The sequence below is a fragment of the Pecten maximus genome, chromosome 8 (assembly GCF_902652985.1).
Source record: "Pecten maximus chromosome 8, xPecMax1.1, whole genome shotgun sequence".
Classification (NCBI taxonomy): domain Eukaryota; kingdom Metazoa; phylum Mollusca; class Bivalvia; order Pectinida; family Pectinidae; genus Pecten; species Pecten maximus.
In genome coordinates this window covers 39,177,537-39,199,306 of record NC_047022.1, presented here as the reverse complement: position 1 = coordinate 39,199,306, position 21,770 = coordinate 39,177,537, and the positions used below count along the sequence as shown (strand labels likewise).

At 37.4% G+C, this 21,770-nt stretch overlaps 1 protein-coding gene across 1 annotated transcript in view; it reads right to left on the bottom strand.

Moving 5' to 3' along the window:
• Positions 1–21,770, bottom strand: part of LOC117333470 — a 41,150-nt gene that overhangs the window by 5,734 nt on the left and 13,646 nt on the right. Inside the window, exons 3-11 of the mRNA XM_033892773.1 lie at positions 20,398–20,605; positions 16,913–17,025; positions 5,143–5,274; positions 4,447–4,650; positions 3,915–3,985; positions 3,661–3,759; positions 1,390–1,463; positions 630–784; positions 400–492 (exon numbers count right to left, since the gene is read on the bottom strand). Coding sequence (XP_033748664.1) covers positions 400–492; positions 630–784; positions 1,390–1,463; positions 3,661–3,759; positions 3,915–3,985; positions 4,447–4,650; positions 5,143–5,274; positions 16,913–17,025; positions 20,398–20,605 — 1,149 coding nt within the window. The remainder of the gene's footprint in view (positions 1–399; positions 493–629; positions 785–1,389; positions 1,464–3,660; positions 3,760–3,914; positions 3,986–4,446; positions 4,651–5,142; positions 5,275–16,912; positions 17,026–20,397; positions 20,606–21,770) is intronic.

The window sequence follows — 21,770 nt, the reverse complement described above, 5'->3', positions numbered from 1 at the left end:
TCAGTTATCATCTAGGAATCACATTGAAGGATCAGTAAACATCTAGATATCACATTGAAGGATCAGTAAACATCTAGGAATCACACTGAAGGATCAGTAAACATCTAGGAATCACACTGAAGGATCAGTAAACATCTAGATATCACACTGAAGGATCAGTAAACATCTAGATATCACACTGAAGGATCAGTTAACATCTAGGAATCACACTGAATAATTAGTAAACATCTAGATATCACACTGAAGGATCAGTAAACATCTAGATATCACACTGAAGGACCAATTAACATGTAGATATCACACTGAAGGATCAGTAAACATCTAGATATCACACTGAAGGATCGGTAAACATCTAGGAATCACACTGAAGGATCAATAAATATCTAGGAAGCAGTTTACTTTTCTTGTTTGGTGTTTTTCTGCATCCTTGTATTCCCACTTCCTTTGTTGAATCTGTGCATCCTTAGCCTTCTCTGAGCCACACCCCCAAACCTGACAATAAAAAATAACAAAACTGATCAAATCTTATTTTTAATCCTCTGTTTAGGGTGTATCCTACCCTCTAACACATGTAATCTCCACAAAGGAATATGTTTCATTAAGACAATACACATGGTCGGATGACCTACCTCAAGTTTATGTATTTCATTTGGAATGTGGTAGTGTTCAACTTTGTCGAAGTCGGAGGGGATGAACAGGACCAAGGATTTAGAGTCCTTACCAACGTGAATCCCTTTCTTGACATCACGTGAGTGTTCATTCCACTGAACCAGGGGGCCACCAGCTGTAAACAATAACACATTGTAGGGCATCAGTAATGTTGACTACCTACAGAGTATCCTTGACTACCTACAGAGTATCCTTGACTACCTACAGAGTATCCTTGACTACCTACAGAGTATCCTTGACTACCTACAGAGTATCCTTGACTACCTACAGAGTATCATTCACTTTCCAACATAATGTTGTTTCTATGGTTACTTAGTCTTATATAAGAAGAATCTGTAGACCGGCTATGGTAACATACATTGTATGACCCAAGACTAGTTGCTATTGTAACTTATATTCTTACATTATATAACTAGACTGGTTGCTATTGCAGATTATATACACACATTGTATGAATTTGTATATCCATGGCAACTTATATACTTACATTGTATGACTCTGTAGACTGGTTTCTATGGTAACTTATATACTTACATTGTATGACTGTAGACTGGTTGCTATGGTAACTTATATACTTACATTGTATGACTCTGTAGACTGGTTGCTATGGTAACTTATATACTTACATTGTATGACTCTGTAGACTGGTTGCTATGGTAACTTATATACTTACATTGTATGACTCTGTAGACTGGTTGCTATGGTAACTTATATACTTACATTGTATGACTCTGTAGACAGGAGTAAGCTGTATCAACATACTGTCCACATCCCCAAATTTCTGTGTCCCTTCCCTGTAAAGTTACAGAAATATTTATAATAGAGCCTGACAGTGGTTTCTGCATATTTATATAACAAAACAAACATCTGACCTTTTCCAATATTTACAAAATATATATTTTGTTGGAGGTCAGAACAAAATAAGCCTCTCTAATGCCACAGAGAAATGTATTATTGTATCAAAATTAATTCAAATATAGATTTAGGTAAAACATTAATTGTCTAATCAAAATGTCAACAAGAAAGTACAATTATATATTATAGCAAACTTAACAAAGCATGAAAGAAATTGCTTAAAAACTGAGGGAGGGACCTACAATCAAGATCAAAATGATTCAAATATTGAAAAACAAAGGGCAATAACTTCAGCTATTAAATAGTCAAATCAAAATGCCGCTCATAAAAACACAACTCTATATCATAAGTATAAGCCCTATCAAGTTTTTAAAAAAATCAGTTGAAAAATTTTGATGATCTACAAGTAAAACTCAACACTGAAATAAACAAAGCCATGTGCCAAGTTTGGTTAAAGTTGAACAAACACTTTCAACAGATTCAAACATGAAAACTTTAAATGAAATGTTGCAACAATGCCTTAGGAATATACACCATATTCTCAGGTGATGCAGGCACCACCAAAATTGATACTGGAACAAGAGGCCCATGGGGCCTGTATCGCTCATCTGGTTGGATTTGACCAAATGTCAAAATAATGTTCATGTTCAATTCCTTTTGTTTGTTAACCTCAAACAATGCTATTTATGGTTATAGCGTGGGAATCCCAACTGCTTTAAAGAAATAATGAAGTCCAGACTCTCTGAGTTTACAACATGCATTTATATCTTTATGACTAGTAGTGATTTAAAGAAATTACCTCTATTTCCCATATGGGGCCCCGCCCCTTTTGCCCCTCGGGGGTCAGAGTCACCATTTATGCAAAATCTGTTCCCCTTCCCCCAAGAATGTTTCTTACCAAATTGGGTTCAAATCCATTCCTAACTTTATGACGAGTAGCGATTTTAAGGAATTACCTCTATTTCCCCATTAGGCCCCACCCCTTTGGCCCCTTAGGGGTCAGAGTCACCATTTATGCAAAATCTGTTCCCCTTCCCCAAAGAATGTTTCTTACTAAATTGGGTTCAAATCCATTCTTAACTTTATGACAAGTAGCGATTTAAGGAATTACCTCTATTTCCCCATTAGGCCCCGCCCCTTTGGCCCCTTAGGGGTCAGAGTCACCATTTATGCAAAATCTGTTCCCCTTCCCCAAAGAATGTTTCTTACTAAATTGGGTTCAAATCCATTCATAACTTTATGACTAGTAGCGATTTTAAGGAATTACCTCTATTTCCCATATGGAGCCCCGCCCCTTTGGCCCCTTGGGGGTCAAAGTCACCATTTATGCAAATTCTGTTCCCCTTCCCCCAAGAATGCTTCTGACTACATTGGGTTCAAATCCATTCATAACTTTATGACTAGTAGCGATTTGAAGGAATAACCTCTATTTCCCCATTAGGCCCCGCCCCTTTAGCCCCTTGGGGGTCAGAGTCACCATTTATGCAAAATCTATTCCCTTCGGTCCAGGTGAGCTAATAATCAAAGGGCAGTAACTTTTGCGAAAAATATTGTATCAATATGTTGCTCAGAGAACAACAACTACATTACATGATTCTATATAAAGCCTATACTATACAAAGCTTTAATCAGATTGGTGGAAAACTGTCATAGATCTAAGGAGATCTCTGGACAAACATAACTTTATGCTGGACTGATGGATGGACGGACAGACAATACTATACCATAATATTCCTGTCAAAAATAATGAAAGTTGATTGAATCTGACTTTGTGCTTCAATCATTCTACTGTCAATTTGTATCGCAAATTTAAACCCACATTTATGTACTTCTCAGTATGCACAAAATACAAAATGTAGTGGAACAACCTCCTGGGTCCATTACATCAAATCTGAGTAGCATTCCTAATTAGTATTTCCCTACACAAGTTAGCACCTATTGTGATTATAATATTCCTTAGTGATCTCCCTTTATGCTGATGTTCTAAATGTATTAGTTACCTCCCCTTGAAATATATATTATTACATTAAATATTGGACAAGGGCTAAAATATCTCTTTCCTATACAATCAGGTGTAATATATTAACAAGTATTAGTTCTAGCTTTAAGCCAAGTTAAATCATCATAAAGCCTCACCTCCATTGTCGATCCTCTGCTATACAGTACACATTACGACCTTCAAACGAGACCAAGGTCATCGTTGGTCCCTGGTATGACATCACATGATGACCAAATCTAAACACAAATTTCATCATATAGCAATAAGCTCAGATTTAGACTCACTTTTAGAATCTCTTGCTAATTCAAATTAATCATTGATGTTGTAGTTTATTTTTAATGAATCAGTCACTACTATGTCAGAATTAGATATTAATGCCGTGAAACCTTACCTGTTTTGTGACAGTCCATGCTCTGTGCTATCATATAGTAATGCCCAACTCTGACACTTTGATAGGCGAGCCTGAAAAAATGAAGAATAAAAACTCCTCAATGACATATCTAGTTAATGTCACAAAGATCAAATGCATAATATTTGATGTGAAAAGGTTTAGGTTGGAGTTGGGATGCAGGATAAAGTGATCAATACGTACTAGCTATATATATATAGCCTCCAGGAAAATGAAAAAGAAAATTGAAATATTTAATTCCTGCAGGCTCACTTTCTACATCAATAAAATTGCACTTGAAAGTATCTGCACTACTTAAAAAATAATGAAGCCTGTAAAATAAACAAAATAGTAAATATAAGTTTGGAGCAATATCTAAGTGCATAATTACAAGTTTAGTTTAAGATCTGAGTGATACAAGATACGAGCTAAACAATTTCATGGACAAATGTATGGAGCCAGACATCAGTGACTTATGATTTGAGCTAAATTTGGGAGAACATTTACAAGAATTGACCCAGACATCCTTACTTACAAGTTTCATGATGACCATGTATGAGGTAAGGAGTGGATTCTTCGTGGAGGATGAGGATGCCTCGCTGCCTTCCTCTTTGCTGTCCGAGTGGGTACTTGTATAGGATTGGGGAAGGACAGTAGAGAGTGCCCATAACATACCCATACACATACAGTACTTTCCCTCCACAAATTTCTCCAGGAGTGGTACTGGGGCAACCACTTCCTACAATAGATCATGTTACAGTGAATAGTCCAGGTAATACCTATACAACATTAACAATCCACAATCAGCTTGATTCCTGTTTAATGATTACAAAATAAGCCAAGGTCTCCTTCACAATGTAGTCCATAGTTCAGACTATCACAATGTAGTCCATAGTTCAGACTATCACAATGTAGTCCATAGTTCAGACTATCACAATGTAGTCCATAGTTCAGACTATCACAATGTAGTCCATAGTTCAGATTATCTATCTGCTTTATAATCAAGAATAATATAACACTTTGTAGTTTTATATCACAGTAACATAGCTGTCTCAAAGCATTTCACAAATCATTTATATACTGTTAGAATTGTTTGCCAAGAAGATATGCAAAATTGAGTTAACCCTGCCTTGAGTTTATAATGTTTCTGAGAAGGATTTCGAATCTGTACAGGAAACTAACAGGCCTAAGAAATAGATCATAACATTCTGTACTATAAGATGACTCCTACCTGTTCCTCTGGCATCTTTGAGCCCGTCATGATGGTGTACACCCAGTTATGAACTCCACAGAAGATGTGTGGACTGTGCCGATGGGTCCACTGCTTAAAGTCCTCAAATGTCAGATTCTCATTCATACCAAACTGTCAAAAAATATCAAACGTCCTCTACTTCATACTCAACTATTTTAAAGTGTCTTGACATACATAGCAATTCTTAGTATTGTTAAAGAGGTGGGATCACCATTTAGATGCTACAGGATTCACCAGGAGAATGAAGAGTAATGTAGAGGGATGGGTCTTGACTATAAGCCAGCTAAAATGTCTATGCTTTTAGATCGGGATCTTGGCCATTTCCTATACCTCCTGGACATTGTTTTTTTGTCAAAATTTTTTCATGCGCAAAATATAGAAGTTTTTTTTCAACATTTTCAGCCCCAAAAAGTACCTGCGCAAATTACACTGGTGCGCAAGTTTTTACGGTACATAAAATCCTTTGGTCGGAGGCAACAGAACAAATGTCTGCCTTATTGACAGTTTGTGGAATAGCTTTTGAAGCAACAAGAAATCTGAGAGAGATCTTCAGGCATTATTATGATGTTAATTGGTATACATATAAAGTTTTTTCTGAACTTGTCTGTTTCCTCCTTTAATGTATTCTATCGATATGCATTAATGATCCACATGATGGTTCTTTCCTGAATTTAAATCTGTAGTAAAATCAAACATGCAAAACAGAGACAAAAACCTATACAAACCAGAGAAATAGCAATAACAAATTCAAACTATCAGAATTCAAGAAGACTGCCTGTTAAATATTTGGTTTGAACTTCTGATCAATATAATCAAGAGGGCCAAAAGGCCTCAGTATTGTTCACCATATACTTCAGTGATCATGGTAAAACACTCTCGCTACAAATATTTCCCCTTTTTTGGAACAGCCTATCCCATGGATAGCTTTAAATAATCAGACCTAACTCTGATCAAATTTTGTCATTCCTATAGATACAAAAGAACCTTTGATGACATGACCCCCTGAGTACTTCTCAAGAAATAGCGATAATAAACAACAAACAATTGTCAAAATCAAAGATGGCTGCCTATCAGAAGTCTTTTTTCCAGATCAGACTCTATATCAAATGGGCAAAAGGGACCAAGGGGAACCTTTAGATGTTTGAGAAAATTCTTCCTGGCACTTCTCAAGAAATAGCAATAACAAACTTAATTTCTCAAAATCCAAGATGGCTGCCTGTTGGCCATTTTGTTTCCAGATCAGACTCAAAATTAAATGGACATAACTACGAATAAGAGAAACCTACATAATAAAGTTTCAGAAAAAAATTTCCAGCACTTTTTCCAAAAATAGCGACAACAAGGATTGTTTACCGATGGATGACATAGTGACGAGGGATGCAGGGCAATTTGTATAGCCTACCATGGCCATCTAATGGTGGACCAGATATACAAGATGCCTGCCTGTCAACAAATTTGTTTCTCTGACCTGCCCCAAAATTGAGCAGGTAAAACTAGGTCTCAAAACCTTCCTTCCAGACCTTCCAAGGTTTGCTATATCCAGTGACCTTTAAGAGACAACAAACCACAGATAAGGCGATTATAACAACCCTCCATCTGATGATGGTGGGCTAAAAATGTCAACTTTATGAAGTATGATATCTATCTAGGGTGCAGAATACATTTTGATAATAACCGCATCAATATAAAATTTGAATTGACCATTAACTGTGAAACAAGGTTAAGGCAAATGAATGAACCTGAAACTTGAGTCAATCCAACATATATATCACCAATATAAAAAACAGCAGGGCATTGCCTGTAATATCATAAGAAGTCTATTAGATTTTATGTGAGGAATTACCACAGAAATCAATAGAGAAGCTGCTGACTCTGGACAAATGCTGTCTGCTTCCTACAGTAATCTGTCAGTCGGCACCTGGTCAAGATGACATTTATTTGACAAAATCAATTACATTTTTTCTGGTAAAGATGACATTTATTTGACAAAATTAATAAGCTTTTTTCTAACATTTTACCTGAAGAAATATCATTAATGGCTAAGTGAGCTAGCTGTCGCTCATAAATATGTAATTTTAATCTATAAAAACACAACATAACCTCTACTTTTACAAATCCTAACCATGTACTGTATGACCTTCCCGCTATAAACACTACAGATCATAACCTTGTGTGACCTCCCCTCTATATACACTACAGATTATAACCTTGTGTGACCTCCCCTCTATATACACCACAGACCATAACCTTGTGTGACCTCCCCTCTATATACATGTACACTACAGATCATAACCTTGTGTGACCTCCCCTCTATATACACTACAGGCCATAACCTTGTGTGACCTCCCCTCTATATACCCTACAGACTATAACCTTGTGTGACCTCCCCTCTATATACACTACAGATCATAACCTTGTGTGACCTCCCCTCTATATACACTACAGATTATAACCTTGTGTGACCTCCCCTCTATATACACTACAGACTATAACCTTGTGAGACCTCCCCTCTATATACACTACAGATTATAACCTTGTGTGACCTCCCCTCTATATACACTACAGATTATAACCTTGTGTGACCTCCCCTCTATATACCCTACAGACTATAACCTTGTGTGACCTCCCCTCTATATACACTACAGATCATAACCTTGTGTGACCTCCCCTCTATATACACTACAGATTATAACCTTGTGTGACCTCCCCTCTATATACACTACAGACTATAACCTTGTGAGACCTCCCCTCTATATACACTACAGATTATAACCTTGTGTGACCTCCCCTCTATATACACTACAGATTATAACCTTGTGTGACCTCCCCTCTATATACACTACAGATTATAACCTTGTGTGACCTCCCCTCTATATACACTACAGACCATAACCTTGTGTGACCTCCCCTCTATATACACTACAGATTATAACCTTGAGTGACCTCCCCTCTATATACACTACAGATCATAACCTTGTGTGATCTCCCCTCTATATACATAACAGACCATAACCTTGTGTGACCTCCCCTCTATATACACTACAGATCATAACCTTGTGTGACCTCCCCTCTATATACACTACAGATTATATTCTTGTGTGACCTCCCCTCTATATACACTACAGATCATAACCTTGTGTGACCTCCCCTCTATATACACTACAGACCATAACCTTGTGTGACCTCCCCTCTATATACACTACAGATTATAACCTTGAGTGACCTCCCCTCTATATACACTACAGACCATAACCTTGTGTGACCTCCCCTCTATATACACTACAGATTCTAACCTTGTGTGACCTCCCCTCTATATACACTACAGATTATAACCTAGTGTGACCTCCCCTCTATATACACTACAGATTATAACATTGTGTGACCTCCCCTCTATATACACTACAGATCATAACCTTGTGTGACCTAGGCCTCCTCTCTATATACACTACAGATTATAACCTTGTGTGACCTCCCCTCTATATACACTACAGATTATAACCTTGTGTGACCTCCCCTCTATATACACTACAGATCATAACCTTGTGTGACCTCCCCTCTATATACACTACAGACCATAACCTTGTGTGACCTCCCCTCTATAAACACTACAGATCATAACCTTGTGTGACCTCCCCTCTATATACACTACAGATTATAACCTTGTGTGACCTCCCCTCTATATACACTACAGAGTATAACCTTGTGTGACCTCCCCTCTATATACACTACAGATTATAACCTTGTGTGACCTCCCCTCTATATACACTACAGAGTATAACCTTGTGTGACCTCCCCTCTATATACACTACAGATTATAACCTTGTGTGACCTCCCCTCTATATACACTACAGATCATAACCTTGTGTGACCTCCCCTCTATATACACTACAGAGTATAACCTTGTGTGACCTCCCCTCTATATACACTACAGATTATAACCTTGTGTGACCTCCCCTCTATATACACTACGGACCATAACCTTGTGTGACCTCCCCTCTATATACACTACAGACTATAACCTTGTGTGAGCCTGAACTTAAATAAACTATAAGTAACATATTGTCATGCAACTTCCTCTCCATATAATTTGATAATTTACTTAATTAACAGATTGCTGCCTTTTTTAATTTTTCTTCTCAATGCAAACATTGAGAATTCTAAATAAGTACATGTTTGAAATTAGTTTTGGTGAGGTTGGTATTTATCCTGAAATTAGGTTTGGTGACGCTAATAATCTATCCTGTAATTAGGTTTAGTGAGGCTGATTATCTATCCTGTAATTAGGTTTGGTGAGGCTGATAATTTACCGTGTAATTAGGTTTGGTGAAGCTAATAATCTATCCTGTAATTAGGTTTGGTGACGCTGATAATCTATCCTGTAATTAGGTTTGCTGGGGCTGATAATTTACCGTGTACGTAATTAGGTTTGGTGAGGCTAATAATCTATCCTGTAATTAGGTTTGGTGACGCTAATAATCTATCCTGTAATTAGGTTTGGTGACGCTAATAATCTATCCTGTAATTAGGTTTGGTGGGGCTGATAATTTACCCTGTAATTAGGTTTGGTGAGGCTAATAATCTATCCTGTAATTAGGTTTAGTGAGGCTGATAATTTACCCTGTAATTAAGGTTTGGTGAGGCTGGTAATTTATCCTGTTATTAGGTTTAGTGAGGCTGATAATTTACCCTGTAATTAGGTTTGGTGGGGCTGGTAATTTATCCTGTAATTAGGTTTGGTGGGGCTGGTAATTTATCCTGTAATTAGGTTTGGTGACGCTAATAATCTATCCTGTAATTAGGTTTGGTGACGCTAATAATCTATCCTGTAATTAGGTTTAGTGAGGCTGAAAATTTACCCTGTAATTAGGTTAGGTGAGGCTGGTAATTTACCCTGTAATTAGGTTTGGTGAGGCTGGTAATTTATCCTGTAATTAGGTTTGGTGAGGCTGGTAATTTATCCTGTAATTAGGTTTGGTGGGGCTGGTAATTTATCCTGTAATTAGGTTTGGTGGGGCTGGTAATTTATCCTGTAATTAGGTTTGGTGACGCTAATAATCTATCCTGTAATTAGGTTTGGTGACGCTAATAATCTATCCTGTAATTAGGTTTAGTGAGGCTGATAATTTACCCTGTAATTAGGTTTGGTGAGGCTGGTAATTTATCCTGTAATTAGGTTTGGTGAGGCTGATAATTTACCCTGTAATTAGGTTTAGTGAGGCTGATAATTTACCCTGTAATTAGGTTTGGTGAGGCTGGTAATTTATCCTGTAATTAGGTTTGGTGAGGCTGAAAATTTATCCTGTAATTAGGTTTGGTGAGGCTGGTAATTTATCCTGTAATTAGGTTTGGTGAGGCTGGTAATTTATCCTGTAATTAGGTTTGGTGGGGCTGGTAATTTATCCTGTAATTAGGTTTGGTGAGGCTAATAATCTATCCTGTAATTAGGTTAGGTGAGGCTGGTAATTTATCCTGTAATTAGGTTTGGTGAGGCTGGTAATTTATCCTGTAATTAGGTTTCGTGAGGCTGATAATTTATCTTGTATTTAGGTTTGGTGGGGCTGATTATCTATCCTGTAATTAGGGTTAGTGAGGCTGATTATCTATCCTGTAATTAGGTTTCGTGTGGCTGATAATTTATCTGGAATGTAAGCATTAAATACACTATATGCTCAACATTCTAGTTATCATGAATATCGGTCTTTGCTTTGAGATTATGTAAAAACATTGTAATGTGATAATTCTCAGCAAGGAATACCTTCCTGAATTAATCAGCCAATCAGATTGTAGCAACCTCTCTAAATATGCAAAAAAATGTGGGCGTTAAACCTAACCAATGGCATGGTGTGATCATAATCAGCAAAAGATGTCATAAAAATCTAATATATTCATTACTAAGTGCAAAATTAACATTCAAGTAGTTCATTAAAATAAGGACATCGGGATCTTCATATGCAAGGAAGTCCCCTCCCTGACCTTGTCCAATATCTGTAAACATCACACCTACCTATCTATCAGTTGTCCCCAAAAATTTGGATTCTTGACTTGTTCTTCAGTAAGACTCCGTATCTAACAAGAATACTGTCATCTGTGCCAAACCGGTCTCACATTGTATATCACTATACCTCACACTAACATTAGGGGGTGGGTTCACCATCTAGAATCTATATTGTATATCACTATACCTGAAACTAATATTAGGGGGTGGGTTCACCATCTAGAATCTATATTGTATATCGCTATACCTCACACTAACATTAGGGGGTGGGTTCACCAACTGTAGTCTATATTGTATATCACTATACCTCACACTAACTTTAGGGGTTTACCAACTGGAATCTATATTGTATATCACTATACCTCACACTAACATTAGGGGGTGGGTTCACCAACTGGAATCTATATTGTATATCACTATACCTCACACTAACATTAGGGGGTGGGTTAACCAACTGGAATCTATATTGTATATCACTATACCTCACACTTACATTAGGGGGTGGGTTCACCATCTAGAATCTATATTGTATATCACTATACCTCACACTTACATTAGGGGGTGGGTTAACCAACTGGAATCTATATTGTATATCACTATACCTCACACTAACATTAGGGGGTGGGTTCACCAACTGGAATCTATATTGTATATCACTATACCTCACACTAACATTAGGGGGTGGGTTAACCAACTGGAATCAATATTATATATCACTATACCTCACACTAACATTAGGGGGTGGGTTAACCAACTGGAATCTATATTGTATATCGCTATACCTCACACTAACATTAGGGAGTGGGTTAACCAACTGGAATCAATATTATATATCACTATACCTCACACTTACATTAGGGGGTGGGTTAACCAACTGGAATCAATATTATATATCACTATACCTCACACTAACATTAGGGGGTGGGTTAACCAACTGGAATCTATATTGTATATCACTATACCTCACACTAACATTAGGGGGTGGGTTCACCAACTGGAATCTATGTTGTATATTACTATACTTCACACTAACATTAGGGGGTGGGTTCACCATCTAGAATCTATATTGTATATCACTATACCTCACACTAACATTAGGGGGTGGGTTCACCATCTAGAATCTATATTGTATATCACTATACCTCACACTTACATTAGGGGGTGGGTTCACCAACTGGAATCTATATTGTATATCACTATACCTCACACTTACATTAGGGGGTGGGTTCACCATCTAGAATCTATATTGTATATCACTATACCTCACACTAACATTAGAGGGTGGGTTCACCAACTGGAATCAATATTGTATATCACTATACCTCACACTAACATTAGGGGGTGGGTTCACCATCTAGAATCTATATTGTATATCACTATACCTCACACTTACATTAGGGGTTGGGTTCACCATCTAGAATCTATATTGTATATCACTATACCTCACACTAACATTAGGGGGTGGGTTCACCAACTGGAATCAATATTGTATATCACTATACCTCACACTAACATTAGGGGGTGGGTTCACCAACTGGAATCAATATTGTATATCACTATACCTCACACTAACATTAGGGGTTTACCAACTGGAATCTATACTGTATATCACTATACCTCACACTAACATTAGGGGGTGGGTTCACCAACTGTAATATATATTGTATATCACTATACAGTCAAACTTGTAATAGCGGACACCCTTATATAGCGGACACCTGTCCATAACGGACACTTCCAGGAATCCCCAATGAAAATCACTATATAAATATCATGTATATAGCGGACACCTTCCTAATGCGGACAGCGGACACTTATTTTTGTCCGTAAAGTTGTTTAAAATTCTGTATAACGGACACGTGAAACCATAGCTGTGTTGATGTTTGTGTGTAAAACGTTTCTAAATAACAAGCAGAGCCTTAATTACTCAATTCCCCTGGCAGCAAGGCTAACTTAGGAAGCCACTTCATCAGTTACTAATTGTCCTGTTACCTGTAAGTTGCTGTAACAATGGGCAGTAATTACAAGAGAGTGACCGATCGCCATCGGCAGAGGTGTTTGTTTACTCAACCTCACCGGTGACAGCTAAGCTTAGCCATTCAACCATAGCCTAGACAACAAGAATGGTCAGGTGGTAATTAAATCATTATCAAGACCAACAAAAGAGGGACAAAGCAATAGTCATGTTTGTCATAATTGTTTTACTTACAAAATCAACCGTACGCAAATCTGACAGCACATGTTGTCAGCCGCCATTTTCTCACACTCGGAACTCCTCGGAATATGACTACGTAACATATGAAGAACAGCTGAAGAGTTCCGAGTGTCTTTGTATACACTATACTAATTGACTGAACCAGAAAACGGTATTTATTAAATTAAATCCCTACATGGATTTCAGAAAATAGGTCTCAAATAAATGCTGAGGGATTATAATTATCAGGGGAAAATGCACTTTCATTTATAAAGAGTTAATTTTGTTATAGAAAAGATATTTCAAGCATATTTATTTTCCAAAATATTGAGGATTAATGAAAATTGTTTTACTATGATAAGAATTATCTTTACTTTTTTTACAATGTTGAGTATTTGTCTGAATAGATATTCAGTATAGTATGATATTGGGAAGATTTTTTTTAAGAACCAATAGGCTTAATATAAATAATTAAAAAATATCAGCTCTAATTTTTGTGTCAGATGAATGATTGAAAATTAATTAATTAAGAATTTATCTTTAATTATTTGTCTTTTATTCATTTGTTTAAGTGTTTAAATATAATAAATCAGGAGACATATAGTGTACTATGAACAGACTTTGGTTTGTTTCTTCCTTTATAAGGGACATAACTCGTTGAACCTCTATATAAAGGACGAGTGTAGGACAAAAGCCCCCCCGGACATTAGCCCCCCCGGACATTAGCCCCTAGGACAAAAGCCCCTCCGGACGAAAGCCCCCCCGGACATTAGCCCCCCCGGACAAAAGCCCCTTCATTATAAATTTAACTGGTATACTTTATATGAATCTGTACTTTTGAAAAACAAAAACTGTATATATAAGCTTACTGCTGTTTTTATCTCTGAAATTTGGAGAATAATTGTGTGAAAAATGAAAGTCCTTGGTTCAATGTCAGAGCTGCATTGCATTGTATGTCTGTGGTTAAACATCATAATTTATTTGTTCGAACTTTATATTATTAAGTAAGCTGAACATTTCAGGAAAGCTTATCATTTAAAACAAAATGTCTTGAAGTTTGAAAACCTACCAAACACCTGTGTAACAGCTTATTGTTTATGTAACAGTAAAATCAATGAAAAACCTACCAAACACCTGTGTAACAGCTTATTGTTTATGTAACAGTTCAAGTAGTTGTTTTTCGAACTGGTTGTTTACATTGCAGAAGCCACTGGTGACTGAAGTCACTTACATATATATGTAGCACTTAATATAACCACTGCTAAAACATATATTGTAATTCAAAAAAAAAAATGAATAAATAAAAACATAAAAAAAATAAAAAAAATAAATATATTTTTTTTTATGAAGGGGCTTTTGTCCACTTTTTGATTAGTGTGAAGGGGCTAATGTCCGGGGGGGCTTTTGTCCTAGGGGCTAATGTCCGGGGGGGCTAATGTCCGGGGGGGCTTTTGTCCGTACCTCATAAAGGACACCTCTCTATAAAGGACACTTTTGCCTTGTCCCTTAGGTGTCCTTTATAGACAGGTTCGACTGTATATACTTCACACTAACATTAGGGGGTGGGTTAACCAACTGGAATCTATAATGTATATCACAATATATACCTCACACTAACATTAGGGGGTGGGTTCACCAACTGGAATCAATATTGTATATCACTATACCTCAAACTAATATTAGGGGGTGGCATGGGTTCAATATCAATAATCAATATCCCAATATACTGATATGTTATATCTAAAGGTAGAATAGTATATATTAGGTTTTGCATTGCAGTTTTAGTATTAGATTAGTAATTATTATTATAAAACATGTTTGTTTCTGGGAAATAATAGTTAACCCTCACAGCAACCCTCAAACCATACCCTTATAAAAGTATCAAGCTTACCGATGCCTTTCAACACCTATACCAAATTATTAACATTAGATTTGACATAAATTGAAAAAACCTTAACATTAGATTTGACATAAAATTCCAAAGACTAAAATGTTTCAAAAACAGAATAAACAGACTTTTTTACCAAAAATTATTGATTCACCAAAAATTATTGATTCAAACTCTGGGAAATAGTAGTTAACCACCACACAACCTTAAAACCAACTTTAGAACCCTAGTATAATTATAAAAGAGTTAACCGATGTCTTTTTACACTGGCACCAAACACTTAACATTTAGAAACTAACACTAAAATGCAGACGTCAACCACAGATGACTTTATAAGCTCGCCCCTCAACCAGAGGTGAGTTAAAATGAATAGTAAACATAAATTATATTTGCTAGCTCAAATTTCAGTGCATAATTGAGATTAAATAGTTAAGAACAATGCTGAATTGACACACCCAAAGTTTGCAAAAATTGCAAAATTTCTCACATGAATATGTCGGGCATAATCACATAATGTTTAGTGTACAACTGACACAAGGTCAGCTTAATTCTTAATTAGACAAATTTCTTCAAACATCAGGAAGAGAAAACTGAATTTGTGTTTACGTAATTATCCTGTGTGGTATAAAAATACAATGTGCGCTTGACTAGGAGCTCACATGAAATCTACAAAACTGAGAAAACATGCCATATGTACATTTATATGTTATGAGGCCCTTTTTAGACTTGTAGGTTCTATAAAAAGATAATCAGACCTTGGAATTTGCAATATAGCAGGATAGATCATCGGATTTTACCACTCACCAGACAAAATACTAAAAGCATGCAAGGCCATATATAGCACTCCAATTTGCTACCAGTGTTACAAGGGCCAATTGGTCGACAATATGGCTAAAGAGAAATCGCTGCTTTTAATGTCAGCCAAAAGAGGATATTTGTTTGCGATTGAATTTGACTTTAATTAGATGGTGATAGAACCAATGAAGTAACTCCTATAAAGTGTTATTCTAATATAGTATGTCTACAAACAGAGAATAGTGCTACCGTAAATTAAAATCACATAAAAACAACCCCTGTATTATTTCTTATACATATATGTTTACAAACAGACAAGAGTGCTACCGTAAATCACATAAAAACAATCCCTGTGGTTATTTTTAATATATGTCTACAAACAGACATGAGTGCTACCATAAATCACATAAAAACAACCTCTGTGTAATTTCTAATATATGTCTACAAACAGATAAGAATGTTACCGTAAATCACATAAAAACAACTGCTGTGTTATTCTAATCTATGTCTACAAAAAGATAAGTACTACCTCACTGACACAAACTTTGACCTCACCAGTCACATCATACTGACAATGAGTGAATCAGTCTCACACTCCTAAAATGCTGAGCATTTAGCAGGAGTAGTAACTACCATTTTTATAGACTCTGATATGTCTACGTCAGGGGACAGAACCCAAGGCCTTACTCACAAGGGCGAACACTCAACTCTATACGATATATACATATGTACATATAAAGAAGAGAAACAATTGTGCAATGGAGGCAGCAGCTGGTACAATCCTTGTGCCCTTTCTGTCTGGCAGTGGATGATATTAACAATAGCCTCACCGAAAAATCTATTTTATTAGAAACCTGTGTTAGACAAGTATACTGACCATGCTCTGAACCATAGCGGAGAAGACTTGTTCGTCATTGCTGGTTTTGTTGAATGGTATAGAGGAGGCCGACAAGGTCAGGGCGTACGACACATTAATCATCTGCAGGGCATCTGTAATCACACAAACTCTCCAACATTAATCAGTTACAACATAAAATTTCAAACTCTTCGAATAATTTTCAAAGAATCATTGACATTTTAATGTGTATTAGGACAATTTTTTTCCAATTAATCCTTAAACAAAATAATTACTGTTTGTCTGAACCCTTCTGACTGATGAAAATAAGCCTGCTCAAATGTTATTAAGATATTGATTTTTTTAGGTATTATTTACATAATAAACCAAAAACAAGGGCCCAATGGGCCCAAATCGCTCACCTGCAATGCAGTGATCTTTTCATATATGGATCCTGCAGTTATTTGAAAGCATGCTACAGGACCAATATAATGTCTCTCTGCACTTTGGCTTTTCACTAAAAGACATTTAAAGATTTAAGCATACTTGATCGACGTGACCTTGAATGAAGGTCAAGGTCATTCATTTGAACAAACTTGGTAGCCCTTCACCCCAGCATGCTACAGACCCAATATCAACTCCCTGGGACTCTTGGTTATTGAGAAGAAGTTGTTTAAAGATTTTAGCCTTTTTGACCCCTGTGACCTTGAATGAAGGTCAAGGTCATTTATTTGAACAAACTTGGTAGCCCTTTACCCCAGCATGCTACAGACCCAATATCAACTCTCTGGGACTCTTGGTTATTGAGAAGAAGTCGTTTAAAGATTATAGCCTTTTTGACTCCTGTGACCTTGAATGAAAGTCAAGGTCATTCATTTGAACAAACTTGGTAGCCCTTCACCCCAGCATGCTACAGGCCAAATATTAGGTCTCTGGGACTCTTGGTTATTGAGAAGAAGTCGTTTAAAGATTTTAGCCTTTTTGACTCCTGTGACCTTGAATGAAAGTCAAGGTCATTCATTTGAACAATCTTGGTAGCTCTTTACCCCAGCATGCTACAGGCCAAATATTAGGTCTCTGGGACTGTTGGTTATCGAGAAGAAGTCGTTTAAAGATTTTAGCCTTTTTGGCCCCTGTGACCTTGAATGAAGGTCAAGGCCATTCATTTGAACAAACTAGGTAGCCCTCTATCCCAGCATGCTACAGACCCAATATCAACTCCCTGGGACTGTTGGTTATTGAGAAGAAGTCGTTTGAAGATTTTAGCCTTTTTGACCCCTGTGACCTTGAATGAAGGTCAAGGTCATTCATTTGAACAAAATTGGTAGCCCTTTACCGCAGCATGCTACAGACCCAATATCAACTCCCTGAGACTCTTGGTTATTGAGAAGAAGTCGTTTAAAGATTTTAGCCTTTTTGACTCCTGTGACCTTGAATGAAAGTCAAGGTCATTCATTTGAACAAACTTGGGAGCCCTTCACCCCAGCATGCTACAGGCCAAATATTAGGCCTCTGGGACTCTTGGTTATTGAGAAGAAGTCGTTTAAAGATTTTAGCCTTTTTGACTCCTGTGACCTTGAATGAAAGTCAAGGTCATTCATTTGAACAAACTTGGTAGCCCTTCACCCGAGCATGCTACAGACCCAATATCAACTCCCTGGGACTCTTGGTTATTGAGAAGAAGTCGTTTAAAGATTTTAGCCTTTTTGACTCCTGTGACCTTGAATGACGGTCAAGGTCATTCATTTGAACAAACTTGGTAGCCCTTCACCCCAGCATGCTACAGACCCAATATCAAGTCCCTGGGACTCTTGGTTATTGAGAAGAAGTCGTTTAAAGATTTTAGCCTTTTTGACTCCTGTGACCTTGAATGAAGGTCAAGGTCATTCATTTGAACAAACTTGGTAGCCCTTCACCCCAGCATGCTACAGACCCAATATCAAGTCCCTGGGTCTTTTGGCTATTTAGAAGAAGTCGTCTAATTTTTTTTTAGCCTTTTTGACTCCTGTGACCTTGAATGAAAGTCAAGGTCATTCATTTGAACAAACTTGGTAGCCCTTTACCCCAGCATGCTACAGACCCAATATCAACTCCCTGGGACTGTTTGTTGTTGAGAAGAAGTCGTTTGAAGATTTTAGCCTTTTTGACTCCTGTGACCTTGAATGAAGGTCAAGGTCATTCATTTGAACAAACTTGGTAGCCCTTCACCCCAGCATGCTACAGGCCCAATATTAGGTCTCTAGGCCTTTTGGTTATTGAGAAGAAGTTGCTTGAATGGAAAGTTGACGCCGGACGGACGGCCGGACGGCCGGACGGACGACGGACGCCGCGCCACGGCATAAGCTCACTTGCCCTTCGGGCAGGTGAGCTAACTAGTACCAATACCATATTATTCATTTTATTTTCCTACAGCAATGTTAATAATCTCAAGGTCATTGTTTAAGTCTCAAGGTCATTGTTTAAGTCTCAAGGGATTGTTCAAGTCTCAAGGGATTGTTCAACTTATTGTAACTGCTGCCCAAATACTTGACAATTCAGTCCTTTTAATCACTGTCACATCTTACTGTCAAGCATGTACAGTCGAACCCGGTTATATTGAAATCCTCGAGGAGAGGGAAAATCCTTCAAATTAACCGGTTTTCAATATGACCTGGTTCCAACCTGTGGCCGACATATTTCAGTACCGTGTTATATCAAACAACACAACATTGTATAGTTAATCTACATTTTGTTTAGTCAGTATTTACAATTGGTTCAAGATAACCGTATTTTCACAGTTTCTTCTTCTTCTAATAAGTTTGTGGATACAGTTTCAGTATATCAAGGTTACTTTCAAAGAAACTGTCTGTTATCAGTCCTGTGTTATTTACGTTTTCACGAATGGTTTGAGAGTTGTCGTCAATATCACTGTCCATGTTACGTTCACGTTATCATTGTCTGTCAAATCCCTAATAATGGCCTCGTCATTTGTGATTGTCTCGCGTGTAGTTAAATGAGAGTCAATGTTGATGTATATATGTAAGAGAAACCATCATAAACACAGCTGTCTCAATCTAGGTACACCAGCCAACTAAAATAGATTCAGGCTCCTAACAAATGCATTTAATGATTACAACTCACAATTTATTTGTATTGTGTAAATCAGAATTCTATTTTATCTGTCTATTGATCGGATGCCTGCACCACAATGGCCAGTCATCAAGGTCAGTCATGACGATATTCAAATTAAGCCATATAAAAACAATTGTTAACATTTCCGAGGAGCAATATTTTCCTTTTCAAATAAACCGATATTTCAAATTAACCCATTTCAAACCAACCGATGAAACGATACAAAGGCAAAAAATGCATTTGGATGGGATTTTGTTTCACTTCAAATTAAATATTTCAATATTTCTAATTTCATATCAAGTGGTTTGACTGTACTTGGCCTATCACATAGTGGGGGATGACAATATAGACAGTAGTCGACCTTAGGTCAACAAGTTATATGTAATAAGATGTTGTCAGCAGTAGATTCAACCTACCTTCTTTGTTCATGTGATCTTTTGCTGCTGAAAACAAATTAAAATAATACTTGAGCTGCACAGCCTCATCAAACATTCTGATGATCTCTTTCCCTGACTTGACAAACTGCTCCTTGGTGATGCGTTCTCTTGTGTGGTTGCCATGGTTATGTGACATCTGTAGGTACAGTAGCTTCCCAAACTTATCCAGAGGACCATGGAAAGCATTCTGAAACAACACGAAAGTAGTCTTATCTATAAACAATATCTCAGATAAATGTATTTTCACAATGTTAGTTGAGCCCATCAAGACATTCCTGATACAATGTCAGCTTCTGACAGCGCCAATATTAATTCATATTTTCATGTTTAAGCTTTATTATAGATCTTGCTACTTAACATATAAAACATGGTTACCCTATCCCCATCAGAAAGTACAAATGTGTTCAAATTAAATCTCCCTGGTTTCCCTCGCCCCAATAGGAAGTACAAATGTGTCCATATCTTCCTGGTTCCCCTCATCCCGACAGGAAGTACAAATGTGTTCAAATCTCCCTGGTTCCCCTCGCCCCAAAAGGAAGTACAAATGTGTTCAAATCTCCCTGGTTCCCCTCGCCCCAACAGGAAGTACGGATGTGTCCAAATCTCCCTGGTTCCCCTCGCCCTGACAGGAAGTACGAATGTGTCCAAATCTCCCTGGTTCCTCTTGTCCCAACAGGAAGTACAAATATGTCCAAATCTCCATGGTTCCCCTCGCCCCAACATGAAGTACAAATGTGTCCAAATCTCCCTGGTTCCCCTATCCCCAACAGGAAGTACAAATATGTCCAAATCTCCATGGTTCCCCTATCCCCAACAGGAAGTACAAATATGTCCAAATCTCCATGGTTCCCCTCGCCCCAACATGAAGTACAAATATGTCCAAATCTCCATGGTTCCCCTTGCCCCAACATGAAGTACAAATATGTCCAAATCTCCATGGTTCCCCTTGCCCCAACATGAAGTACAAATGTGTCCAGATCTCCATGGTTCCCCTTGCCCCAACATGAAGTACAAATATGTCCAAATCTCCCTAGTTACCCTAACCCCAACAGGAAGTACAAATATGTCAAAACCTCCCTAGTTACCCTATCCCCAACAGGAAGTACAAATATGTCCAAATCTCCCTAGTTACCCTATCCCCAACAGGAAGTACAAATATGTCCAAATCTCCATGGTTCCCCTATCCCCAACATGAAGTACAAATATGTCCAAATCTCCCTAGTTTCCCTATCCCCAACATGAAGTACAAATATGTCCAAACCTCCCTAGTTACCCTATCCCCAACAGGAAGTACAAATATGTCCAAATCTCCATGGTTTCCCTATCCCCAACATAAAGTACAAATATGTCCA